This window comes from Neolamprologus multifasciatus, chromosome 11 (assembly GCF_963576455.1).
Source record: "Neolamprologus multifasciatus chromosome 11, fNeoMul1.2, whole genome shotgun sequence".
Lineage (NCBI taxonomy): Eukaryota > Metazoa > Chordata > Actinopteri > Cichliformes > Cichlidae > Neolamprologus > Neolamprologus multifasciatus.
The window spans coordinates 33,761,973-33,785,906 of record NC_140449.1 but is presented as its reverse complement, the minus strand read 5'-3'; the positions used below and the strand labels follow the sequence as shown (position 1 = coordinate 33,785,906).

At 38.2% G+C, this 23,934-nt stretch overlaps 1 protein-coding gene across 1 annotated transcript; it reads right to left on the bottom strand.

Moving 5' to 3' along the window:
* LOC146509084 (ferric reductase 1-like) lies at positions 1-18,057 on the bottom strand. Its single transcript, XM_085177233.1, has 15 exons — positions 17,184-18,057; positions 16,362-16,498; positions 12,075-12,172; positions 11,678-11,822; positions 9,238-9,441; positions 8,853-8,954; positions 8,563-8,707; positions 7,753-7,860; positions 6,953-7,068; positions 6,631-6,717; positions 4,129-4,220; positions 3,122-3,180; positions 2,875-3,012; positions 1,938-1,969; positions 1-1,852 (listed from the first exon to the last, which is right to left on the bottom strand). Exons 1-15 carry the CDS (start codon positions 17,368-17,370, stop codon positions 1,763-1,765), a joined length of 1,740 nt encoding a protein of 579 aa, XP_085033359.1. The 5' UTR covers positions 17,371-18,057; the 3' UTR covers positions 1-1,762.
* Positions 18,058-23,934: the final 5,877 nt, after the last annotated feature.

Below are 23,934 nucleotides of genomic sequence, written 5' to 3'. Positions count from 1 at the left end.
AATAGAATAAACCTTTATTATACCACAAAAGAGAAATGTGGGTGTTACACAGCTCTTATGGCAATATATAAATACAAAGGCAGGCATTGTTAAACATTAAACAGCTGTGGCAGCCTGGGAACATGTATGTAGAGACGCTTCAAAGAAGATCTGACAAGCACACAGAGCTTTAGACACATTGACAAAAGAAAACAACAGACTGAAAAATGAAATGGAAAATTAACATAGAAGTAAGCAACATATATTATAATATATAGCAATTTGTGGACTGGAATTGTTTTAGTGGGGTTACCTGACAAATTTGTAATGTGGGATGAAATTTTATTCACTTTGTTAATTACCCCATTTTTATTTAAATCTGTGTTCTTTATTTATTTCAACTTCAAAGAGTTTTCTCTCCAATTTCTGCTAAAATATATAAATCGAAGAGAAATAATTTAAAAGGATTTGCAGAAAGCAGCTATAATGCTGTAGCTATAATATCTGTTGCATGTTTCCTTTATGAAGTCATTACTAAGGTTAAAGGAATACTCCCAGGGTTCTGAGTTTGTTAGCCAGGCAGTACAGTACTGACAAGAAACATGAGGTTTTTTTTCAATCAGTGAAGAATACGTGGTCTGATTGGGGACAGAGAAATGTGACCGTGCAGTTCTAATAATTGAAAATAATACAGTTTTAAAATAGGAGCACATAAATGGCCGTGTGACACATTCAGTTCTATTTCGCTCTAAATTCAGGCAAATGTTAAAGAGATGCTTGTTTGTCCAGGCTTTATGCCTGTTACACAATCTGTTCACAAACAGAGGCTTAAGGGAGAACCAGAGGTGTGTCTTTGTTTTCATGTGATGTTAGTCCTGATTGCTGAGGGATAAGTCAGCAATGTAAGTGGTACTTAAAGGTATAAAGCAAGTCTGAAGGTTGGTATCACTCACAATAATAATGTATACTTTATTGATCCCCATGGGGAAATTACTCTGGTTTTGAGTCATAAAGGCCATTGTAGTCTTGAGAGCTTAAAAACAAGACAACTGAGCTTTTTTAGGTTTTTACAGACATTTTGCGTCTCACTCAAGACGCTTCATTTAAAAAAAAAAAAAAAAAACTGGTGGGGAGTCGCAGGTATTAAACCCCCAGAGAACGCTGTCCCCTTTCAAGTTGCTCCTGAGCATCGCCGACCCAGTGTCGATTATGTCAGTCACTACATGAGCCGTCACACCAGAGCAGACAGCTGAAACCTCTGTGAGACACAGCCCCACCATGATGTGAGCTACTGATGTCTTTGTAATGGAAACTTTGTTTCAACTCATCCAACCTCTGTGCACTTTTGATATGTAACTGTAACTTTCTGTCACAAAGGCTGAGTGTTCAAAGATGGGAAAACAAACTGAGCTGTGTTCACGATGGACTTTGTGTATTTTCATTAATAGGCTGGTGCCTACATGACCGTGTGAAGAAAACTTAGAGCTCAACCTACAAAGACTGTATTCACACAATGGGCATAAGGGAGTTGGCACACGCGCACACGTGCACACACTCAGTAATGTTTGGCCCGGTGAAATTGAATGCTGATTGAACGTACACCTTAATTATCAACTGAAAGCAAAAGAGAAAAAAACCATAAGTAATATATATTTTTAAAGACATTACTGAGAAACTTTCCAGGATTCGCCAACTGATGCATCAGTGGGTCTGAATTTCCAGTGCAGTCTCTCATCAGGTATGTTAAACTACAGGGAAACACTTTGGAAGATTCTTCTGCTGCTCATTTTTCTCCAATTCCAACCAGAAGTGCCACCAAAAAGCAAAGGTTTCCCAGAAGGTACACAGCGATCAGGCAACTGTCACCTTTGACCTGACAAAAAAAGTACAATTATATTAGAAATACTCCATCTTGTGGCAATCAGTGATTGCTTGCTTTTATATTTCTTTCAGCTTACCAATGCTGATTCCATTTGATCAGCAGTACCATCTGAAACGCAGAGAACAGTGAAATATTGCAGGGCATTAACTGAAGTGAACTAAAGCAGTCAGCTATGTTTTTAATCCTTTTATTCATACAGGTCGAGTTATGATATTAGTTTTAAGCTTTAACAGAAGAAGAACAATTTGAAATCAATTTAAATAAAATTGAGTCGAGTTGAGTAGTTGTGATGATTGAAGAAAAAAAAACAACTTTCAGAACGATAACAATGTGCTGGAAATCTTGGTGTTCATCACTCCATGCTCTATGTAAACATTTAGCATGTCAAGTTGCCATTGGGCATGGAAAGTGTGTGGGGCACGGGGGGGGGTAAAAAATCACCAAACATTAACCAGTTTTTGTAGACACAAAGAGGTTGTGATCATTTTTTTTTTTAATAATTTGTGTGACTGAGCCATTAGTAAAGCCTGAATTAGGAGATTGTCAAACTACACGTGTCTAAAATTGGATGGTTTCAGTTGAGACAATTCAATGCAAGCTCTCTCTGATAACATTAGGTTGGTGGTGCATGAGCTGAGCCTTTGTGTATATTATTCCCAGAGTATTTTCATGTATGCTGTCGCTCTACTTCAGCACAGTTCCAGCAGACTACCATTGAGACATTCTTACGCATTTTCACTCATCAATTCATAAATACCAATATTTGATGCTACTGTATTATACACAGAAAATCTTGTGATACAGTGCTGTTTATTTTACCCATCCAACCCCATTCTGAAGTGTACAGGGGTTATACTCTTCGCTCAGTCAGCTAAATGCTGCTGAACTGATCAGGTGGCTCTTCACTGTGCAAATGGACTGTTGGGTCTAGATTGGTTTTTGTCATTAAAGTGTATATGGGTAGTGATGATTGTTTCCTCCATCACTGAAATGCAGAAGAAAAAAAAGCTTACCTCTGTGTTTAACTATCCAATCATGGACCTCCAAAATGATGATGAAGAGAACTTCCCAGGCAAAGAAGCCACCCATCACTTTCAATAGCCACCCATCATCACTGTCAATCCTGTCCAGGCCTGTAAATATGGCTGCCACTGTCTGACGCAAAGAAGCAGGCATTTTAAGACTAGCAGCATGGGTGACAGTGTGTCTGCTGTTGAAAATGTTAGCATATATGCAGAATGAAGTAAAACACAAGCTTACCAGCTATAGATTTTATTACCACCGCATTTAAAAAATGTGTCCAGTTGAACAGATACCTCCTGTCAAAGAAAAGGGAAGAACTATAAAATCATCAGCTTCTGAAGTTCTTGTCTAAAAAAAAAAAAAAAAAGAGACAAAAAAAATGAAAGACAAAAAAAAACGAAAGACAAAAAAGACAAAAACCCCACAAAGGACAAAAATACCCACAAAAAAAATGAAAGACAAAAAAACCACAAAAAAACGAAAGACAAAAAAGACAAAACAAAAGACAAAAAGACAAAAAAGACAAAAAAAACGAAAGACAAAAAAAAACACAAAATAAGACAAAAAAAGAGACAAAAAAACCCACAAAAAAGACAAAACGAAAGACAAAAAAAAACAAAAGACAAAAAAGAGACAAAAAAGGACAAGAGACAAAAAAAGAGACAAAAAAGGACAAAAAAACCGAATCTCCTGCATCCAATTTATGAAAACACGTGTCATTACTGAACATACAATTTTACTAAATCTATATTACACTTAAATATTTCATTTACTGAGTCTGGCCTCCAAAGCTACAACCAGGCTGTATTTATTAAAAGTACCATTATTACTAAGAGGAAGGAATAACTTTCACGAGTCATGTGCAAATTATTTTCCTACTTGGTGTTTCAGTGTGAAAGCGTGCTCTGATAAAGCACATGTAGGCTACACTTTGCAAAAGTTTGAAATTTTAAAACCTTTTATGGTTAAAGTATAAATACAACTCTTGAGGTTATCAAATAACTTTATAACCTCACTTTGCTGAGTGAGCAGTGCATTTAGTCATTAAGCACGTACTGCCCCATTCCTTTGGTTTATCGTGTTTTCAAAATTTGTTAAATAATTGTAGAGAAAAAAAAGTGAGGCCATTTTTTTTTTTTTTTTTTTAATTTATTTTTTTTTAAATAATATGTGAACAGAATATTCTTAAATGTGTATAGGCATGATGTAGTATATTGATTAAACACACACAGATGGATACATACAGGTGATGTTGTGGTCCGCAGCGCAGCAAGGCCCCGATAGGCTGGATGAGTGAGAGGATCATAACCAGGCAGCCCAACACTGGATGTGCTCCCTGGATACCAAACACATTAACAGTGCTAATCATGGGGCATAAATATCAGTCTGAGAGCTGAAACACAACTAAAGAGTGCTTAAAGAAAAAGAAAACACTTTGAAGAGGAATATTAATCTTGCCTGTGGATGCAACCTGCAGACTGGAGGAGCTGAGGATTGATCTATGGACCTTCTGTTTGATAGATGACTTGCTCTACTACCCAAGTGAAGGTAAAACCTCCATAAATAACCCCAGAGTGAAAAGTACGAGTACCTTTGAGAGTACCGTGAGAACTTAATCATTTCTAGATGATTAAGGCCTCCCATGAGGGGCACTTCTGCTCCACTTGCCTTTTGTCTTAATAACTTGCAATATTGGCTTATAAATATGCACCAACTTTTTGTCATATCCATAGTTTGCATTTTGTCCTTTAGGTTGTACATGGTGTCGCTATTCTCTTCTACAATCACATCACAACCAAAAGCTGGAGATGACCGTCCTCCTTCAGTCTGGTTTTGTCAGAGGGTCCTGCTGTTACACGGGAGTTGTTTCTGCACACCAAAGCCAAGGGGTGGAGGGGTCCATACCTGGTTGGTATGGTTATCGCATTCATATTAAGTTGAATTATATTAAACTCACTTAGCTCATCCTTCTAATGTAAAGCACCATGAGATGACTGTTTTATAAAAAACTAAAGTGAAACTAACTGGATGCAGCCCACAGATTCCATTTATCCCTCAAGTTATTTCTTGAACCTGTTCATATGTGGATTGGTTGTCAAAAGCCATAATGTTTCTGCATCACTACTACAACTGGTGGAAGCAAGCTTTTGGTGATAGTGGGAAGGAAATATTCACTTCTTTTCTGTTAGAAACCTCCAGCAGAACCAGGCTCAGGTGATGCAGCCATCTGCTGCAACTGGTTGGAGGTGATGGGGAGACACGGCAGGCAAAATGTTACAGGAGAGAGCCAGAGAGTAACTAAGGATTAAATGCAAAGTGGTGTATAAACACACTCTTTGCACTTTCTAAGCAACAGGTCTTGCATAGGTAATGGTAAATGGCCTTTATTTGTATAGCGTTTTACTATTCCCTAAGGACCCCAAAGCACTTTACACTACATCCAGTCATCCACACATTCACACACTGGTGATGGCAGCTACATTGTAGCCACAGCCACCCTGGGGCGCACTGACAGAGGCGAGGCTGCCAGAAACTGGCGCCATCGGGCCCTCTGACCACCACCAGTAGGCACCGGGTGAAGTGTTTTGCCCAAGGACACAACGACCGAGACTGTCGGAGCCGGGGCTCGAACCGGCAACCTTCCGACTACAAGACGAACTGCCAACTCTTGAGCCACGATCGCTCCAATCCATAGGTGTTTGGACTATTAAAAAAAAATGAATGGCTGACAATTTTCTTCAAACAAAAAACAAAGTCCTTGATTGTGCCTAATGTAATTAAAACTCTTGATGTCCACGCGATATCAACCAAATCTTCAATGAGGAACTTTTGGGGTTCTTTTGACTCGGCCTTTAGATAAGTATGCCAAATCTCTGGTTCACTCTCTCTTTTTTTTTTAACTTAAGAAACCTTGCCAAGTTCAGTTCTATTGTATCACAATAGGAATTAGAAATTGTTCATGCTTTCATTTCATTTTTTCTGCATTATTGTAATTCCTCATTCACTTTTCTAAAAACCTTCTTGGAACATCTGCAAATTGCTTAGAATTGAACTGTGTGGCTTCCAAGTCTTCAAAGTACTTTTAAATCACACCAATGTTAATTCAGTGGTACTGGTACTGGCTCCCTATCAATTTGTGGTCAAGATTGTGTGTATGGCTTTTTAGAGTTTTGCATGGGGTGTATATCAGTGAATCTTTATAGCTATACAGAACGAGCAGTCCCCCTGGGGGGTTGTGATCAGGGCCTGCATGCTGCGCAGCATACAAGGCTGAGAGCTAAAGGAGACTGAGCTTTTACCATAGTGGCCCCAAGATTCAACATTGCTATCCTGTTATGCCTGAGATCTATGGACTTGGTGGTTTCTGTTTTAAAAACACAACAACAAACTGACATTTTTAATCAGACTTTGGGTAACTATTTTGATTGTGAAGCACTTTGCAGAAATGATCTTGAAAAATGTTATATAAATAGATTTGTACTTAAATATAGGGTTTAAAAATTGGGATTAAATGAAATCTTGCAACATAATTTGGAGAGTATTTGCATTCATATAATCAACAATTTGTCTTCAACAATTACACCCAATCCTGTGTGAACAACACATAAAATTTAGTTGGAATAAATAAGAAAAGACATATTATTACACAGAAACACGGTTTTATCATTTGATTGTCGCTGTAATGAATAGTACAAAACCATAACTTAACTAAGATTCTTAGAATCTAGCAGAGTCGGTGTACTGACCCCAGACCAGTCCTGAGTATGAACGAACACGAGGATGAAAGCAGTGATTGTGGCTGCTACCGTCAGACACATCACTCCAACATGGACCTGGAGGAACACAAAGAAAACAGCATGATACTGTGGCAGCTACACCAATACAGGTTTGGACCAAGCTGTCTTACAAGTCTATTATATCTGAAATTACTTATGAAGTTAATATTTTTAGTCATGAAATTTATTCTGGAAACACCAAGTTTAAGTTATTTTCAAGCCTGGTTTAGTTTACAAAACCTTTGGTTCCACATTGAACAGATAATACATGGTTTTGTCTATGATGTCTCACCACAAACCAGAGATCTTTGTCGCACATCTTCTTTCCCTTGGCCATTTTTTTTAGATATCGGGCAACCATCATGCCGAGTGATCCTGTGGTCATCCAGGCAATCAGCATGAGTGATCCTGAAACACAGTTAAATATTGAAATTCTCTCAACTTCTTTTTGTTTTAGGAGTTAAGATTAATTTCTTCCCCTGGAGTAAACATGTCGTCTGTCAACTGACTAAAAATTTAGAGCAGAAACATTTGACAGTAGTCGTCAAATTCTGGATTTAAACTAATGAGTCAACAGAGCAAAGGTAATATGACAGTGAGCAGCCAAACAGCAACCTTGGGCCAAGAAACTGAGTCCAATGCCATAATTACAGGTATACCATTAGCAGAAAAGCGGCACAGAAATGTTTTTCACATCTTCAAAATTCTATTAGTTTTCAAACATCTGAAGATTGTTATAAATGACTGTTTTGCATATCCTTGTCTCATGAAAAAGGACAGTTATTGTTAAGAGACCACCCATCTAATGTGTCCAACCTTTGGTTTTGGTTCCTTTTTTGTGTAACTTGTGTCTGTGAAACATGTGCAGCTCAATTTAAAGGACTGCAAGTCTACTCAGTATTATAGATTAAACAGTTTAATCGTGCTAAAAGTACAAATGAAATGAAGTTCCTGGTAGCATTTATCTTCCAAGGACTTTCAAATCATTTAGCTGTGAACAGCTTAGCAGAAAAATGACAAAGGACTTTGCTGAGATTATTTTGGACTAAAAACACTTTTATTTTACACGTATCACTTTGTGCAAGGTCTTACCATGAGCTTTGATGATATCAGGAACATCGCCTTTGCCAACAACAAGGGGATTATTAATATTGATCCTTTTATTGCTGGTGAAGGTACCCACATGGAATCTTATTGATCCTGTAGGAAAGATATATCAAAGTTTACAGACACTTGTATACGTGTATGCATGTGTGAGTGTCACACAGGATAACATTTAACCACACCAACATTTAAATTTCACAGAATAAGCTATGAATAAGTTTCCACATACCACAACCAATCTCTCTCTTGTGGTGGCATAAATTGAAAGCGGGATTCATGAGTCAATAATACATAAAAGGAAATAGTCTGACATTGAACTTGATGTGAAAAAGAAACAGTGTAACATGCCTAGAAAAACAAACATAGGTTGGAATAATGAAAAGAAAAAGGTGAAAGTGAATATGGCCAAAAGGCATCAGCTTTACGTGCATATAATACATTCAGCTACTGCATGAGTAGGTGTAAGTTTGTAATCTACTATTTAGATACAAGCTGGGTTAGGATTGGTAAGGTTTGCATGCCTATGAAACAAGTTTCATTTTCATAACCTGGTAGAGACAGAGTTATTAAAAGTGAACTCATTTGACACTTTTTACATTATTGGAAAAGGAACCACAGTCAAAGGTGCTGCATAACCGTTCGAAGTAAAAGTATTTACTGGAGTACAATTGTAAACAATAAAAAACACGTGCTTATTAGATCACCTGCAAAGTATCATTTGAAAGAGACCTTTCCAAACTGTTTAAAAGACTGACTTGTTTGGTGTAACAAACCATCTGACACATCAAATTATGTTACCATTGTTGGTGGGTCCATAGGAAAACAAGAGGTAGTAGGATTGATTGAAACCAGAAGTCCCCTCAATAGAAATTGTGTTTGTGGTAGTGAAGACACAACTGATGACACTGTTCTGCAATGACGTTGTTATATTATAAACATTCCCCTGTTGGAACCAAACACACATAAATCGCAGATGTAATTTATGGAGTAAAATGGAAAAAATACACATGCAGTTCACTTTTTCCACAGAACTGAATGGAAACATTCTAGCCTTGTATAAATCGCTGCTATCAGAAAAAATGTTGTACCAGAGGAAGAACTTGTGGCTTTGATCGTCCTGTTGAATACATATGTTCCACCTCCACTTGTCCATTGCTTTTCATAACACAAACGTAAATGTCATCATTTCCCTGGGGAAAGACAAATTTCTAATGAATTGGCATGTTTTACAAGTTGTGAATGATTTAGCATTGATCACAAAATTGGTGGGAATCATCAGAATATTTTATTAATCCTATAGGAAATATGCAAATTGGAGGTAAGTGAACAATGACTGCGATACAGCAGCTTTTCACCAACAGGTGCTCTTAAATGCAAATACACCAAGAGGCTTATTGCTGTTATTGCTTAAAAACAAACAAACAAAAACTTAACTTTAATTTCAGAGGACTGATAATTTTGTCTTTACATTACCATTCTTTGATCATCAGAGAATCCAAAAGCGATGTAGCCTTCATAAGGACCAGTCATCTCAAAGTGGACAGCTTCGCCACCGGCTAACATCATGGCTGACATGAAATAACAGTTAGAACTGACTGCTGGGTCACAGTTTGAAGGCTGACTGAAGCACACCTTGGTGACCCCACAGTCAGCACTAGAGATGGATCCAGCTGATTTCTGTGCACACAGGAAGAGAAAACTTTGGCATCATCATTTTGAATATACTGTGTAATCTTATTTTCTTCTTTATACGGCGCCAAATTGCAACAACAGTCGCCCAAAGGAACTTTATATTGTATGGTAGACCCTACAATAATACATACAGAGAAAAACCCAACAATCATATGACCCCCTATGTGCAAGCACTTTGGGGACTGTGGGAAGGAAAAACTCCCTTTTAACAGGAAGAAACCTCCAGCAGAACCAGGCTCAGGGAGGGGCGGGGCCATCTGCGACTGGTTAGGGTGAAAGAAGGAAGACAGGATGAAAACATGCTGTGAGAGCCAGAGATTAATAACAAGTATGATTCAATGAAGGGAAGCCAATCTGGGAGAAATCTGCTCTCTCTTTCTAGTCCCTGTCAGGACTCTTGCTGCAGCATTTTGGATTAGCTGAAGGCTTTTCAGGGAGTTTTTAGGACATCCTGATAATAATGAATTGCAGTAGCCCAGCCTAGAAGTAATAAATGCATGAACTCGTTGCGCAAATGAACATAGTTGTTTAATATGTGCACTGAAGGACATATCCTGGTCAAAAATGACTCCAAGGTTCCTCACAGTGTTACTGGAGGCCAAGGTAATGCCATCCAGAGTAAGAATCTGCTTAGATACCATATTTCTAAGATTTTCAGGCTGAGTACAATTACTTGTGTGTTATCTGGCTTCATGGATAGATAAAGTTGGGTGTCATCTGCATAGCAGTGTAAATGTATGCTATGTCTTCTAATGATGCTGCCTAAGGGAAGCATGTATAATGTAAACAGAATTGGTCCTAGCACTGAACCCTGTGGAACTCCATAATTGACCTCAGTGTGTGAAGAGGACTCTCCATTTACATGCACAAATTGGAGTCTATTAGATAGATATGATACAAACCACTGCAGTGCAATACCTGTAATACCTACAGCATGTTCTAATCGCTCTAATAGGATATTATGGTTGACAGTTTCGAACGCTGCACTGAGGTCTAGCAGGACAAGCACAGAGATGAGTCCACTGTCAGAGGCCATAAGAAGATCATTTGTAACTTTACTGCACATTACTGTTATGCAGACCTACTGATAAATGCTATAAAGCGCATCCATCCATTTTAATTGGTTATTAAACTTAACACACAAGATTTAGACATTAGCTGCTTTAAAACTTTTCTACTACTTGTACTTTTTTCCATAGACAAAGCTAGCATAAATTGCTTCTTGTAACAGTACTTTTAGTAAAGACAGACTACACATCGTTTATAGTCATCCATCCAACTAGATCCATTTAGTGTGTACTAAATACTGTAGGTAGTGCTTAATGGATGCAAAGCCATAGTATAAATAGTAATTCAGGGGTCTCAAACTCGTGGCATGGGGGCCACTTGCGGCCCACATCACCCCTACTTGTGGCCCGTATATTGACATGAAGAAATATAAGGCAATTTGGTCTTGAAGTTACTTTTGTTAGGGAGGATTTGTTTGTTGTGGAGTGCAATGGTAAATAAGTTCTTTAAAAAGCAAAAAATTATTTAATATGAAGGCAATATGAGCAGAGAGCACAAACATGTTGAGGGATTGGCTGTGTTAGGTCAGTGAGAGAAGTATTTGTAATGAAAATTTTCACTAGCAGTCAACAACTAATGTGTACACGTATGTCCGTATTTTTATTTTGTTAAATACTAAGAAGTGCAGCCATGTGTGTGGCCAGAAAGAGAGTACCAATTTGTTTATTTGGTAGTTCAATCAAAGGCTTCAGTTAGTGAGAAAAAAATGTGTTCACGTTTGCAGTTTTGTCTTGTTATACAATATTGGAAATTTTAAAAACAAAACGCTACATATTCAGACATATTTGTGGGCATTTTCTTGTTTGTGTGTTTGTTTTTGTGCTACTTGAACACTAAAGTGGCCCTCACATGAGATGACAGTGTCAGCAGTGGCCCACATTTAAGTTTGAGACCCCTGTAGTAAATAAACTGGTCCTTATCACCATTCACACACATGCACTGTGACGTACGGACTCGAGAAACTGGTGAGTGAACCACCAAAACCTAAGCAGACAACCTGCTCTATTTTCTGAGCTGCTCAGTCCCCGAGGAGTCGCAGAATACAGAAGATGGTAGACTTCCATCAGCCTCTAAGCCAACAGATAATAAATCAGTCCATTTGTAGGATGAAACTGCCAAACAAACTATGTTCAAAACAGACATTGTTACTTACAACAAGTGATCCAGGTTGTAAACTGCCATTGTCAGTGGATGTAGTGAGGGCACCTGCAGATCTAGCAGCTCTGCCGTTAGTGAAGGTCAGGACAGGGCTCGTCACATTGATCCAAAATGTTGTAGAATTCTGCACAAAGGATGCACTGCAGCGACACCAAAACCAGTGTCAACACCTGAGCTTTATGAAAGTGCTTTGGCAGACAATCAAATTATTCTTGTTAAAGGGGAGTTTTTCCTTTCCACTGTTGCCAAAGATCTTGCTAATAGTAGTGATGATTGTTGGGGTTTTCTCTGTATGATTGTAGGGTCTTTACCTTACAATATAAAGCACCTCAGACAACTGTTGTTATGATTTGGTGATTTGGTAAATAAAAATGAATTAATAGACCATTTACCAGAAATGAACAGCTTTGATGTGTCTTGATGGTTCTGATCTCCACGTCACCTGAACGTAGCTGCTATTAAAGCCTGATGTGTGCGACACAGCCGAGTTCTGGACACACATTTGCATAAAGGGAGAGAGAGTGCAAGTGACATGCCAAACACAATATACCTTGCTGCATAGTTTTAATTAACTTGTCACAAAAACTAATGACACTGTATATAGGACACGTAAGTCATATGTTCTCTCCTGCACAATCCTGCACATTTTTCTTTGTTAGAGTTTCTTGGTAAGAACCAGCAAAACAAATGACAGTGTATTCAGTACAAGAATGACAGTGTATTCAGTGACAGCGTCCCCGAGGAATGAAATAAAACTATTATGAGTAGAACAGGTCGAATTATTGATAGTTCATTGTTAAGCTCCATAACACTATCACGCCTACTAAGGACCCCTGACTGGGAAAAGAAGGGCTGGAACCTTAGAGCACCCTCTGGGTGACAATAGGGTCTATAGCATAGACCCCAACATTTTTTCTCCTTCCCCCTTTTGTATATTCAGCCATGTTTGTTAGGTGTTTTGTTGTTATACATTGCTGCTCTGAGCAGAAAAGGGAAGAGTACCAGAGATTGTGTGGTTGTAATACAGTCAGATGTCTAGTAGGCCTATAAATTTTGTCTCTTTGAATATAAACGGCATACTTAATCCAATTAAAGGATCAAACATGCTATCGCAATTGGAAAAGACTAAGGTTCAAATAGCATATATGCAGGAATCTCATCTCACTGATAGTGAACATACAAAATTAAACAGAATGGGACAGTCCAAGGTATATTTTTCCTCGCATAGTTCTGGGAGACGTAGAGGGGTAGCAATTTTGCTTTCCAATAAAGTTAATTTTGATTTCATTTCCGAGCACAAAGATAAGGAGGGAAGATACACTATGGTTAAGGGTAAAATAGATGGAGTCTCAGTTAGTCTGCTAAATGTTTATATGCCTCCAGGAAGCAACTGGGCATTTTACAAACAGATACTTGAGCTAAGTCCAATATGTGGGGGGTGATTTTAACATAAGACTGCATCCTAAAATGGATAGTTCTAATGGGAGGACAAATACTAAAAGCATTAGTAAAAAGGTTAAGAATTACATGAAAGAGCTTGGAATAGTGGATATATGGAGATTCAAGATGTTATTGTCATGTGTCACACGAGAAAAGGCATTTCTCTGTGCAATGAAATTCTTTTTTTGTTGTCCACCCATAGATGCCGACTAATATATACAATAGAAATAGAACATATAAATACAAATAGCACAAATAAATAAATGAAGATGGAAACAAAGACAGAAGAAGGAGACAAAATATGGAGATTTGAAACAGAGATGTGTGCAGGGAACATAACCTTACTGTACGGGATTATACCCACTATTCCTCAGCACACAATCTTTGCTCCCGAATTGATTTTTTCCTGATGTTTAAAAGCAACAGGTACAGATTATTTGACATTATTTGTCATCGATACCTGTACCATTTCAGCTCATGAGCCTGTGTATTTGACACTTAATATAAACAATGAAACAAAATCTACCGTCTGGAGGATAAATACAAACATTCTGAATCAAACTGAAGTTAAAGATATTTTGAAATTAGAAATTCAATCTTATTTAGAATATAATGATAACGGTGAGGTTTCACCAGTAACACTATGGGATGCTTTAAAAGCACGATCTGATATCTTCGTGTTGGTGTTGTTCCCACATCATCATGACCAATCACATTGTTGTGACGCCGTACTTTTGCAACTTCGGAAAATATAACGCCGTAAAAAAGAAAAGTACTTAACTTGCGAGAAACCACCGCTGTCTGCCAATCCAGAAAAATTCTGAATTCTTTGCATTTCAGGATACTGTTCTTTAATAAACGGTAAGCATTATATATATTGTCCTTGCAACATTGGAATTTCATAAATGAATGACTCGCTTGGCTTGCAAAAGTATTACGTCACAACAAGGTGATTGGTCACTTGCAATGTTGAACCTTGAACAACATTTATTACGATGATGTGGGAACAACACCAACACGAAGATATCAGATGCAATAAATATAGAAGAGGGTCAAAAGAACCTTCTGTTTACAAAACAACGGTACTATGACACAGGAGGAAAAGCATTAAATCTTCTGTCATAAGGCTAAGAAAACAACAGGCAGAAAGAACAGTCTAGAACAAAGATGTGGAGCTTCTGCACTTCTGTTTTCTCTATTTGTTAATATATAAGACAAAGCGTAGAAATAACAGGGGTCCCCCATGGGTTGAGGGAGCAAACATTTGCCCTATTTGCTGATGATATATTGATTTTCTTGACTAATCCAACTGAATCACTTTCAAATGTGATGAGATTGTTAGATGACTATGGTTTTCTTTCAGGATATAAAATTAACATTAATAAAACTCAAGTATTAAAGCGTAACTACCATCCAACAACTAAAATTAAAAACACATAAATGGAACTGGGACCACATCAAATATTTGGGGGTTGTGCTGACTGAAGATCCAACTAAACTGTTTGAAGCCAATTATGAGTCTTTGCTCTCAATGATTAAGAAAGACTTGCAAAGATGGAAAACTGTTCCCTTCTTGACGCTGCAGTCTCGGGTGGAATCAGTTAGGATGAATGTCCTCCCTCGCTTAGTGTATCTATTTCAAAGCTTAGCGATTTGGATACCACAGAAACATTTTGAGGTATGACAGAATATTGGCCAAGTAAATAAAAGAGCAAGAATTAAATATAAAACAATGCAACTATTGGAAGAAAAAGGGGGCATCAGTTTACAATGCCTTCGTGACTATTATTATGCAGCCCAATTAAGACCCCTGATGTGTTTATGTTCACCAACCTATTCCTCAGGCTGCAAAGATGTTGAAGGGACGGTTATAAATGGGGTGCCAATTATGGCACTTTTGGCAGATAAGAAAGAAAACTGGCATCTTGGGTGATTTTATGGTCGATTCTCTCCTGAATAGTTGGGATGGTGTTATTCAGACTAGTGGGCTGGAGAAAGCAGTTACGATATTGAGATGATTGCTTATGGCTCTGACTTTTTGCCCAATATTCACAATAATAGGTTTAGGATATGGGTCTCTAAAGGTTCAACTACTTATTATTCTCTTACCCATGAGGGGGCAATCTTGAGTTTTGATATATTAAAACTAAAATATGGATTGGGTCTGGACAGGATTGGGATTGGACAGGTATTTACAAATCCGTCATTATTTTGATCAAAAAATTAAAATTATAATAGAAAACTGTGAATTGGGCTTTGTGGAAACTTTTTCCACGTTAACAAAAGAGACCAACTCTGAATACATTAAGAGAAGGAGGGAGACGGAGGGCAATGTACTCATCCATAGTGAAAATTGGGCAAAAATGTGTCAACTGCAGTGGACCACAACAGTCTCCAATACATGGCGAGAGTTTGGATGCAGAAACTTAGTGAAATATTTTATTACACCAATTCAAAAAAGGCACAGAGGAGGTGGCGACTCATGTTGGAGGCTTTGTGGGATCTCTGGAGCGAAACATTATCATGTCTTCTGGGAATGTAATGTACTAAGGTCATTTTGGTCCTGTATTTATTATCATATAAATTATGTTTTTGGAGCTAAAATCCCCTGTTCATTTCAGTGTATATATTTGGGAGATGTAAACACACAAAATTGGAAGAAGTCTGATATGAGACTGTTGGCAATTCTATTGATTGCTAGCAAAAAAGCCATTACAAGGAAATGGTTAAAGGTTGAACCTCCGTCACAGGAGGACTGGATCAATATAGTCAACAAAATCTACATTATGGAAAAACTATCATTCAATTTGAGGATTCATAGTGACAGGTTCTATGAGCAAAATGGACCGAATATGTTAAACCCATAAGATCTGACTTTTTGTAAGGTTCTGGAAGTACGAGGGATACATGGATTTCTGGGGGGCCTCTAGGCCCGGTGGCGCTGAAGCAGCTGACTCTGCTATTGACCCAAATTAATTTAACTATATACGTAAAAGTACATATATTAAATAATAATAGAAAAATTGATAATAATAATAATAATAACAAGAATAATTATGTAATAATGTCTATCTGCCTGTTTGTTTGTTTATGCTGCACTGTTGTTATTGAAAACTTAAAAATAAATATATTTTAAAAAGAGAATGACAGCAAAAACTTTGGCATCAAACTGATTGCAGACTTAAGCTCCAGTACATAAACATAAACATGCTGCTCACATTAACTTCCAGAATACTCACAGCTCTCTGGCTGCAGGTGAGGAGTTGAGCAGCCCCTTCTGGTATGGCAAAGGAACCCACATGACTCTTGCTTCCCAGTTCTCTAGCCTCCAATAGGAAACCAGTAAATGGTGTAGAGGCTGGACCCTGTAGCTCAACTTGGAATCAGAAAAACAAAAATGAAGAAGAATGAAACTGGTGTTATTCTTTGACAATAAGATTTTTGAAAAATAACCTTAGTCACTTTTAGGGCTGCAACGATCAACTTACTCAAATACCTTTATTATTTCGAAAAAAGAGAAAGAAAAAAATTTATCAAGGATTTTATTTGGAGTTGATGCTTCGTTTAATGCATGACTGGAGAGCTCAGTTGTCAACATGTAAATGCAAGCGTGTCACCCACATCTGCAGCTAATATATATATATATATATATATATATATATACACACATTATAACTTAATAGTATAGTGTTTATGTTTCCGTCGGGGTAGATTTGGTTATGAATGAGCAAAATAAAAACACAAGTCCCAAAAATGTATTCTGTTGATCTGGATGTTGCTTTTTCAGATGAATAAAATGCATTTTGGGGGATTTCCTTACCTTGATGATTGAGCATGCATCAAGACATAACACATAACGTTATGTTATTGAGTTTTTATTTGGGAACAGGCAGAACGTCCTGTCTTCCTTGCTGGCCCCATATTTCACACGCTGGTTTGCTCCCACAAAATCACCTCCAAAACACGCTACAAATTTCACCAATAATTCATTTCCTTATAAACCACTGAGTCGAGTGACATACCAACGGCCGTCGAGCTTTCTCTCACTCGTGTTTACTTACCTATGACATCGTCTCCGAGTCCGTAGCGCCTCTGCTCTGTAGTGACAGTGAAGGGTGACGGTGCGGTCTGTGGGCTCAGCCCAGAGTGGTGGAGTTGCATGTCTTCACAGCTGTCTATAACCACACCTGAGCCGTGGCCCCGGACCAGCGGAGCAGTGCACAGCAGCAGCAACACAGGAAGAGCCATTGCAACAAAAGTATTTTCCAGTCGCCTCCTCTCTGTAGTCAAGAAAAACTGCAAAACAGAGTATCACAGTACTACCGACGAGCGGGGAGGAGCACCGCAGGTGAATCTGGGAGTGCCAGTAATTGCTAACTAGGGATGCGACGCTCGATACTTCTTCGACAGCATGTCGAGTTTAGAAACGGTAGATGTTTTGAAATTAAGTGAGTAAATACACCCACGTCACGTGACCATGGAGTTTCCAAAAATGACTTACTGTTCCATTGCAATTAAATGGTTATTTTATAGGTAATCCATTACTGCACTGAGTGGAAAAACACAGACCATAAATGACACAGTTATTGGATAGATTTCACCGGAGATGAAACTGGGAGGGCCAACAAAGCTGCTGACTCCACCGTGACTCAGCAGAACTCCTAAACCTGATTTTCAGGAAAGATCACAATAAGATTTAATCAGCAGCAACAACGAGTGTCTGTTTTTTGGTTACAACTGTATTTTCATATTCCTTTCCCCACATCTTTCACATTTTGTTGTCATGTAATCCTGATGGCAGACCTGGTTTAGGGTGTATATTTTTCAGTAAACTTTTAACAGCATATGTCTTGATGCACGCTGAGTCACACGGGTAAGGAAATCCCAAAAAGTTAATTCTGTTCATATGGATGTAGAGCAAAAAGGATTTTTTTCTAGTGAAGATAAGAACAAATTAAATTTAAAAATGTATTTTTATACCTTCAGTTTTATTGTTGTAAGTTTTTTATTTCCTACGAGGAATCACGAGGAATAGGTTTGAATATGTTAGTCTAAAACCAGAGTTGATAGCTGATATATTTCTCACCTCCTCACTCTCTACATGGGAATACCGAGCTAAGGAGAGGTGATGCCAGTGGAGTTAAAAGGGTCAAAAGGTTTTGAATGAACATGCTTGAACAAGGTTTTCACTTTGCTTGTGTTCTTACAGTTGTTTTCTGTCACTGTGTGTGCAGTGGCCTACAGGAGAAACTTGCCTTTTCATGTTTCATGAATTAGCAGATGTCAGTTACACAGGTCTGCAACCAAAACACTGCATAGGATCTTTCGACTGTTTTTCTTTTTTATAGATTTTTACTCACGGAAACCGGAAAAAATATTTTTTAAATTCCATCTTGTCAGGTTTTCTTGCAAAACTCATGTTTTTAGTTTAATTAAGTGTACAAGTTCCCTTTTTAAATCTAGTATCCTATACTCGAGTCACAAATCCATATCCAATAATGATATCGTACATTAATTTAATATTTCTAAGAGCAAGACTCGAGAGAAATAAAAATAGAAAATGTGAGGAATTGAGGGGGGGCAGTAGGAGGGGAGGGGATGGTGGGTTTGGTGGTGTGAGGAGCTCAGATGATCATGTCCCAACAGGTTTATTTTGTTCATAGCAAAAGGTAAGGAATCTCAGAAAAAGTATAGTAGTATATATAATAGTATATTTCTTGATTATTCACAGAATGAATGTTTGGGCTAGAAAAAAACCCTTAAAAAACATGTTTCTTTCAATTATAGATTTTATTTAGTTATTTAATTAATTTTTTACCCCCAAAGTCTTGAAAGTAAAAGAAATTCCTCAGGTCACTGTTGGTATCACAGACAGCATTTTGAGGTCCTCGGTCCTCCCCATCAGGTTCATGGGAGACTGTGACAGCTTATATTTTGCTTTAATGCAGAGATTGCCATATCACAGTGATATCCCATACCTTATGATGCTCTCCAGTACATCCTGATAGAACAGAAACAGAATTTACTGGCTGTGGTTGTAACATGCTCTGATATTATGTTACCCAGCACAACACATGCACACATAGGGGTTTAAGGTGCAACACTCTCTACTTCCAATTTCAGCCTTTCCAGGCTGAAATCACCGACTGTCTCTCACTGCAGGTTACTGCTCACGCAGAACCATGTGGTCTCAGCTCCCTTCCTATTCTAGGTCTAGCTGCGACCATCTGCACCCCCGGCATGTGGACCACGTTGCACTTAAAAGGCTGGAGAGCCAGACACCAGTGGGTGTTCTGGGTCTGGGCATCTTTCAGCCGTGCATGATCTGAACAGAGGGTGAAAGGATGTCCCAGGAGATAATCACAAAGGGAGTCAACTACCCACCGGATGGCCAGGCATTCTTTTTCTACCTGGTGCTGTACCTGGTTTCTCCGTCTGACAATTTCTGGCTGATGTAGACAACAGGACAGTCAACCCCCAGCTTTTTCAGTTTCTTATATTTTGGTATATTTCTGTATTATGATTTCTGTTCTGGTTCTTTAGTTGTGCTATTTTGATTATTATTCTAGATTTAGTTCAGTGTCAGTCTGCGTCTTTGTAAATTGTTTCTTATTTCCTGTTTTACTTTGAAGGTTCATGTCTGATGTCAGTGTGTTCAGTTTTACTTCCCCCCTGCCTCGTTAGCTCTAATCTCTCCCAGCTGTGTCTTCCTCCTGTTTCCCATTCCACGATTACTCCCCTGTGTATACGAGCCCTGTGTTTTCCTTTGATCTCTGTCGTGTTGTACCCTCACTTTCACTGTGTGTTCTGTTTGCCAGCCTGTTTAGTTTGTTGCGTTAGTTTTTTGTTCAGTTGCTTTCCTGCAATAAAGCGGAGTATTTTGAGTTAAGTTTGCCTCTGTGAGTCCTCCGTTTTGGGTCCTGTCTTCCTGCCTGCACACAGCCGTGACAGAATATATACACTACCAGTCAAAGGTTTGGACAGACTTTCTCATTTAATGTTTTTCTCTTTGTTTTTACTACTTTCTACATTGTAGATACATACTGAAGACATGAAATATGTGAAGCAAGATATATAGAATTATGTAGCAAAAAGAAATTCATTTTCATCCTTGTCAGGGGAAATTCATTTGTTTCCCACTCTTCTTTATCAATTGAGATTTAAGTACTGGCTCTGTCTTCCCTCAATTGTTGAGCACTCATCTCTTCAATAATTTGCTCTGAGGTAAGCACGCATTCAAACTCACTGAGTTGACCTGCAGATTTGCCTGGATCAGCATGAAAGCAGAGAAGAAATCAGTGTTAAAAATAAAATGAGTGTTGAAACCATACTGATTTTGTGAAATTCATAAAACAAAACCTTTCCCTTTATAAAGGAAGGAAAAAAATCAGCTCTTTTACACCCGTTGTGTCAACATAATCTCTGTCCAGCTGTGAGGTTTCTTCTCATAGTCATGTAGACACCAGCCTGATAATGAGGACAATTAAAATGTGTGACCTCATATGCAGCTTATAGTTATCACACTCTCTTTGTACAATTACAATTACATACCAATAGTACACGGTGATTAGATGAGATGAAACGAGTGGCCACAATAGCTCACATGATGGTGTGGCGATGTCTCACAGAGGTTTCACCTGTTAGCCCCAGTGATAGCAATGATCAATGCTGTTTTGTTTTGGTTTTTTTTACATTTTGGCTCCTGTGATTCACAAAAATCAGCAGTGGGTTAATAACCTTTTAGAACCACCTCCAACCACCAGCTGCTCCAGAATGAAAAAAGCCTTTTGGATGAGAGGCAAAAAAACTAAAGAAGTCCAGTTGCCTTTTTTTAAGCTCCTGAGAATACCATTACCTGGATGACCAAGAACCTCTGACAAGGTTAAACTGATATTTGTTCAAAATGATAACAGCTCATAGAGAGATGTAACCTTTGATAAGACCTTGTAAAAATGTGTTTGCTTATTCTAGGTTTGGAACATATGATTTGTTGCCACAGTCCTGTGTGTATCTACATGCTCTTGATAAAGTTCATGTTCAAGGTCTTGCAATCTAATACAAGCAAGTTTCAACAGACTTTGATCACAAAGTAACCCGAGAGAAGATAAAATCATTGTATTGCAGTTGCTTGGAGTGGATAGGTGGTTTATAGCTCAGCTGTCATATTTATTAGCTAAGACAGCGGTCCCCAACCTTTTTTGCGCTAATGACCGGTTTATGCCCGACAATATTTTCATGGACCGGCCTTTAAGGTGTCGCGGATAAATACAACAAAATAAAACTAGTACTGGTACCGAAAAAAAGAAAATTTATTCATAACACACGTGAAAAGACCCAGGAAAACCGAGTAAACGATAAAAACGAAAACAAAATAACGCTGAAAACCGATAAAAACCCTGAAAACTAGGGATGCAACGATACCAATTTTTTCAAACCGATACGATACCGATACTTGGATCTGAGTACTTGCCGATACAGAGTACAAAAACCGATACTTCTACCACACACACACACACACACACACACACACACAAATACAATGAATTGGAAGACAGGTTTTATTATATTCTCTGCCGATAAAAAATAAAATCTTAATAAAAATGACCACAAAAAAATTTCAAGTGAAAAATAAGCACTTCTGTTAAATTATTGCAGAGTCTCCACATTGTAATTTAACAAAATATCACTGAACTATTGGCACTGTCTCGAGCTTTCAGAATAATAAATAAACACTTCTGTTTGGAATAAAATAAATACAAATTAGGTTTGCGAATAAAATAAACTTTTAAATTATTGCAGAGTGTCCATATTGTAAACAAACAAACAAAATAATTATTATTAAATAAATAATAAAATATAAACAATTATAAAATAAATAATAAATAAAATAATAATTGGCCCCCTAGTGGCCAATCTAAAAAACTACAGCAGAAATGACAAGCCACCCTCTGATTAATGAAATAAGTTAGTATCGGTTCATGGTATCGGTTAACTTTTACGAGTATGAGTACACACACATTTTACAGTATCGGCCCCGATACCCGATACCAGTATCGGTATCGGTATCGGTGCATCCCTACTGAAAACCATACATTCCACACCTGAAATGTATGGTTTTGGCTAAACTCTCGTGGCCCGGTACCAAACGACTCACGGACCGGTACCGGTCCGAGGCCCGGGGGTTGGGGACCGCTGAGCTAAGATATCAGCATTAATTAAAAATAGTAATAATTATCTTTATAACTCTAGAGCTCTATTTTTGATATCCACCAACTCTTGAATGAAATGTGTCTCTTCACGTGCTAAATACTCCTCTATGTTTAAAGGCTAGTAAGGGAACTAGGTATCTTTTTCTGCTGTCACTAGAGTGGAAATATGGATGGGGATCAGTGATTGTGAAGAAACCTACATGCAGTCATCACCTTAATCAGCAGCACAACTAATTGTAACTTTTAGCCCACTGCAATCAGCAGATTAGCGTTTACGGCCTGCCTGCCCTCCTGCTCCTTGCTTACCTCTGGATTGCTGGTCAAGAGAGAAAGGCTTGGACGTCTTGTTTCACCCACCACGCCACTCCAACCAGCTCCCAGTTTGGATTCAGAAGACAGACATCCTCTCTATATTTAAGATTAGGCTTAAAAACTTTTTGATAAATCCTATAGTTAGTGCTGGATCAGGTGATCCTGAATCCTCTCTTAGATTGCAATAGATCTAGGCTTCTAGGGGCTTGATGTTCAGTCACCTTTTTAACTCACTATGTGTTTTTAAACCTGTGCATTTAATCATTGGTTATTATTAATCTCTGGCTCTCTGCTCTCCCACAGCATGTCTTTGTCCTGACTTCATCCACTCACCCCCAACCAGTCGCAGCAGATGGCCGCCCCCTCCCTGACGAATGGATGGATGGATGGATGTTATGATGATGATGAATGCAGCACGCAAATGTGTCAAGATAGTCAAAACGTTTCTGCATGTAATCTGCTAGAGGGCGACGGGGAGCCATAGCCCTGTCCCCCAGAGCGCGAGAGCGGGAGGCTTCTTCCTGTTAAAAGGGAGTTTTTCCTTCTCACTGTCACAAAAGCGCTCGCTCGTTGGGGGTCACATGACTGCTGGGGTTTCTCTGTTTTCTCTGTATTATTGTAGGTGATTGTTGTTGTGATTTGGTGCAATATAAAATAAAATTGAGGAAGACGGAAAGACTGTAAAAGAGAGCAAATGAATGGATAATGAAGGCAGCTGGGAAACAGTAACAATTTTTCCTAAAATGATTCCGCATCCATTTCAGAGATGGTTTGTGTGCTTTCAAGTAGCACACTTAAAAATGTCTAAACCAAACATATTGACATAAAGAGTCAAATTTTACATAATTCATGTCACTCTAAACATGGCATGATCGAGATGGGTGCCACAACATTGATGTGACAGACTACAAATCCATTCTCCACTTTTGGATTTAGGGTGCATGAGGCTCTGTGTTGAAGCTACTCAATAAAGGGTAGAGTTTGTACAAATCGAAAAACTCACTTATCAGTTTTCTTCTTGTCTTTGTTGAATGATGCCAGTATGCTTGATGATTTGACGCTGAATGTATTCAAGAGACTGAATGTTTCTCTTCTTGTCTGTTTTGCAATAAATTGTTTCTTAACTAAGAAAGTCTAAAGTCTAAGAACTTTGCCTCAGGTTTGATAACTAATTAGAGTTAGGGTCCACCCTAAAGCCAATATTTTACTACAACATGTTCATATTACGCCTGTTCTTCATTTTCTACTTTAAACAGCAAATGTGTTTACAGCCTGAAGTGACTTCAACTTC

What these genes read in the sequence shown, in the direction of transcription:
- LOC146509084 (XM_085177233.1), bottom strand. Translation starts at nt 17,370, where the DNA reads ATGGCTCTTCCTGTGTTGCTGCTGCTGTGCACTGCTCCGCTGGTCCGG. An exon ending in ATACTCAGGACTGGTCTGGG is followed by an intron (nt 4,221 to 6,630) that starts GTCAGTACACCG and finishes TTTGGTATCCAG; the next exon opens with GGAGCACATCCAGTGTTGGG. An exon ending in TTGGATAGTTAAACACAGAG is followed by an intron (nt 1,970 to 2,874) that starts GTAAGCTTTTTT and finishes TCTGCGTTTCAG; the next exon opens with ATGGTACTGCTGATCAAATG.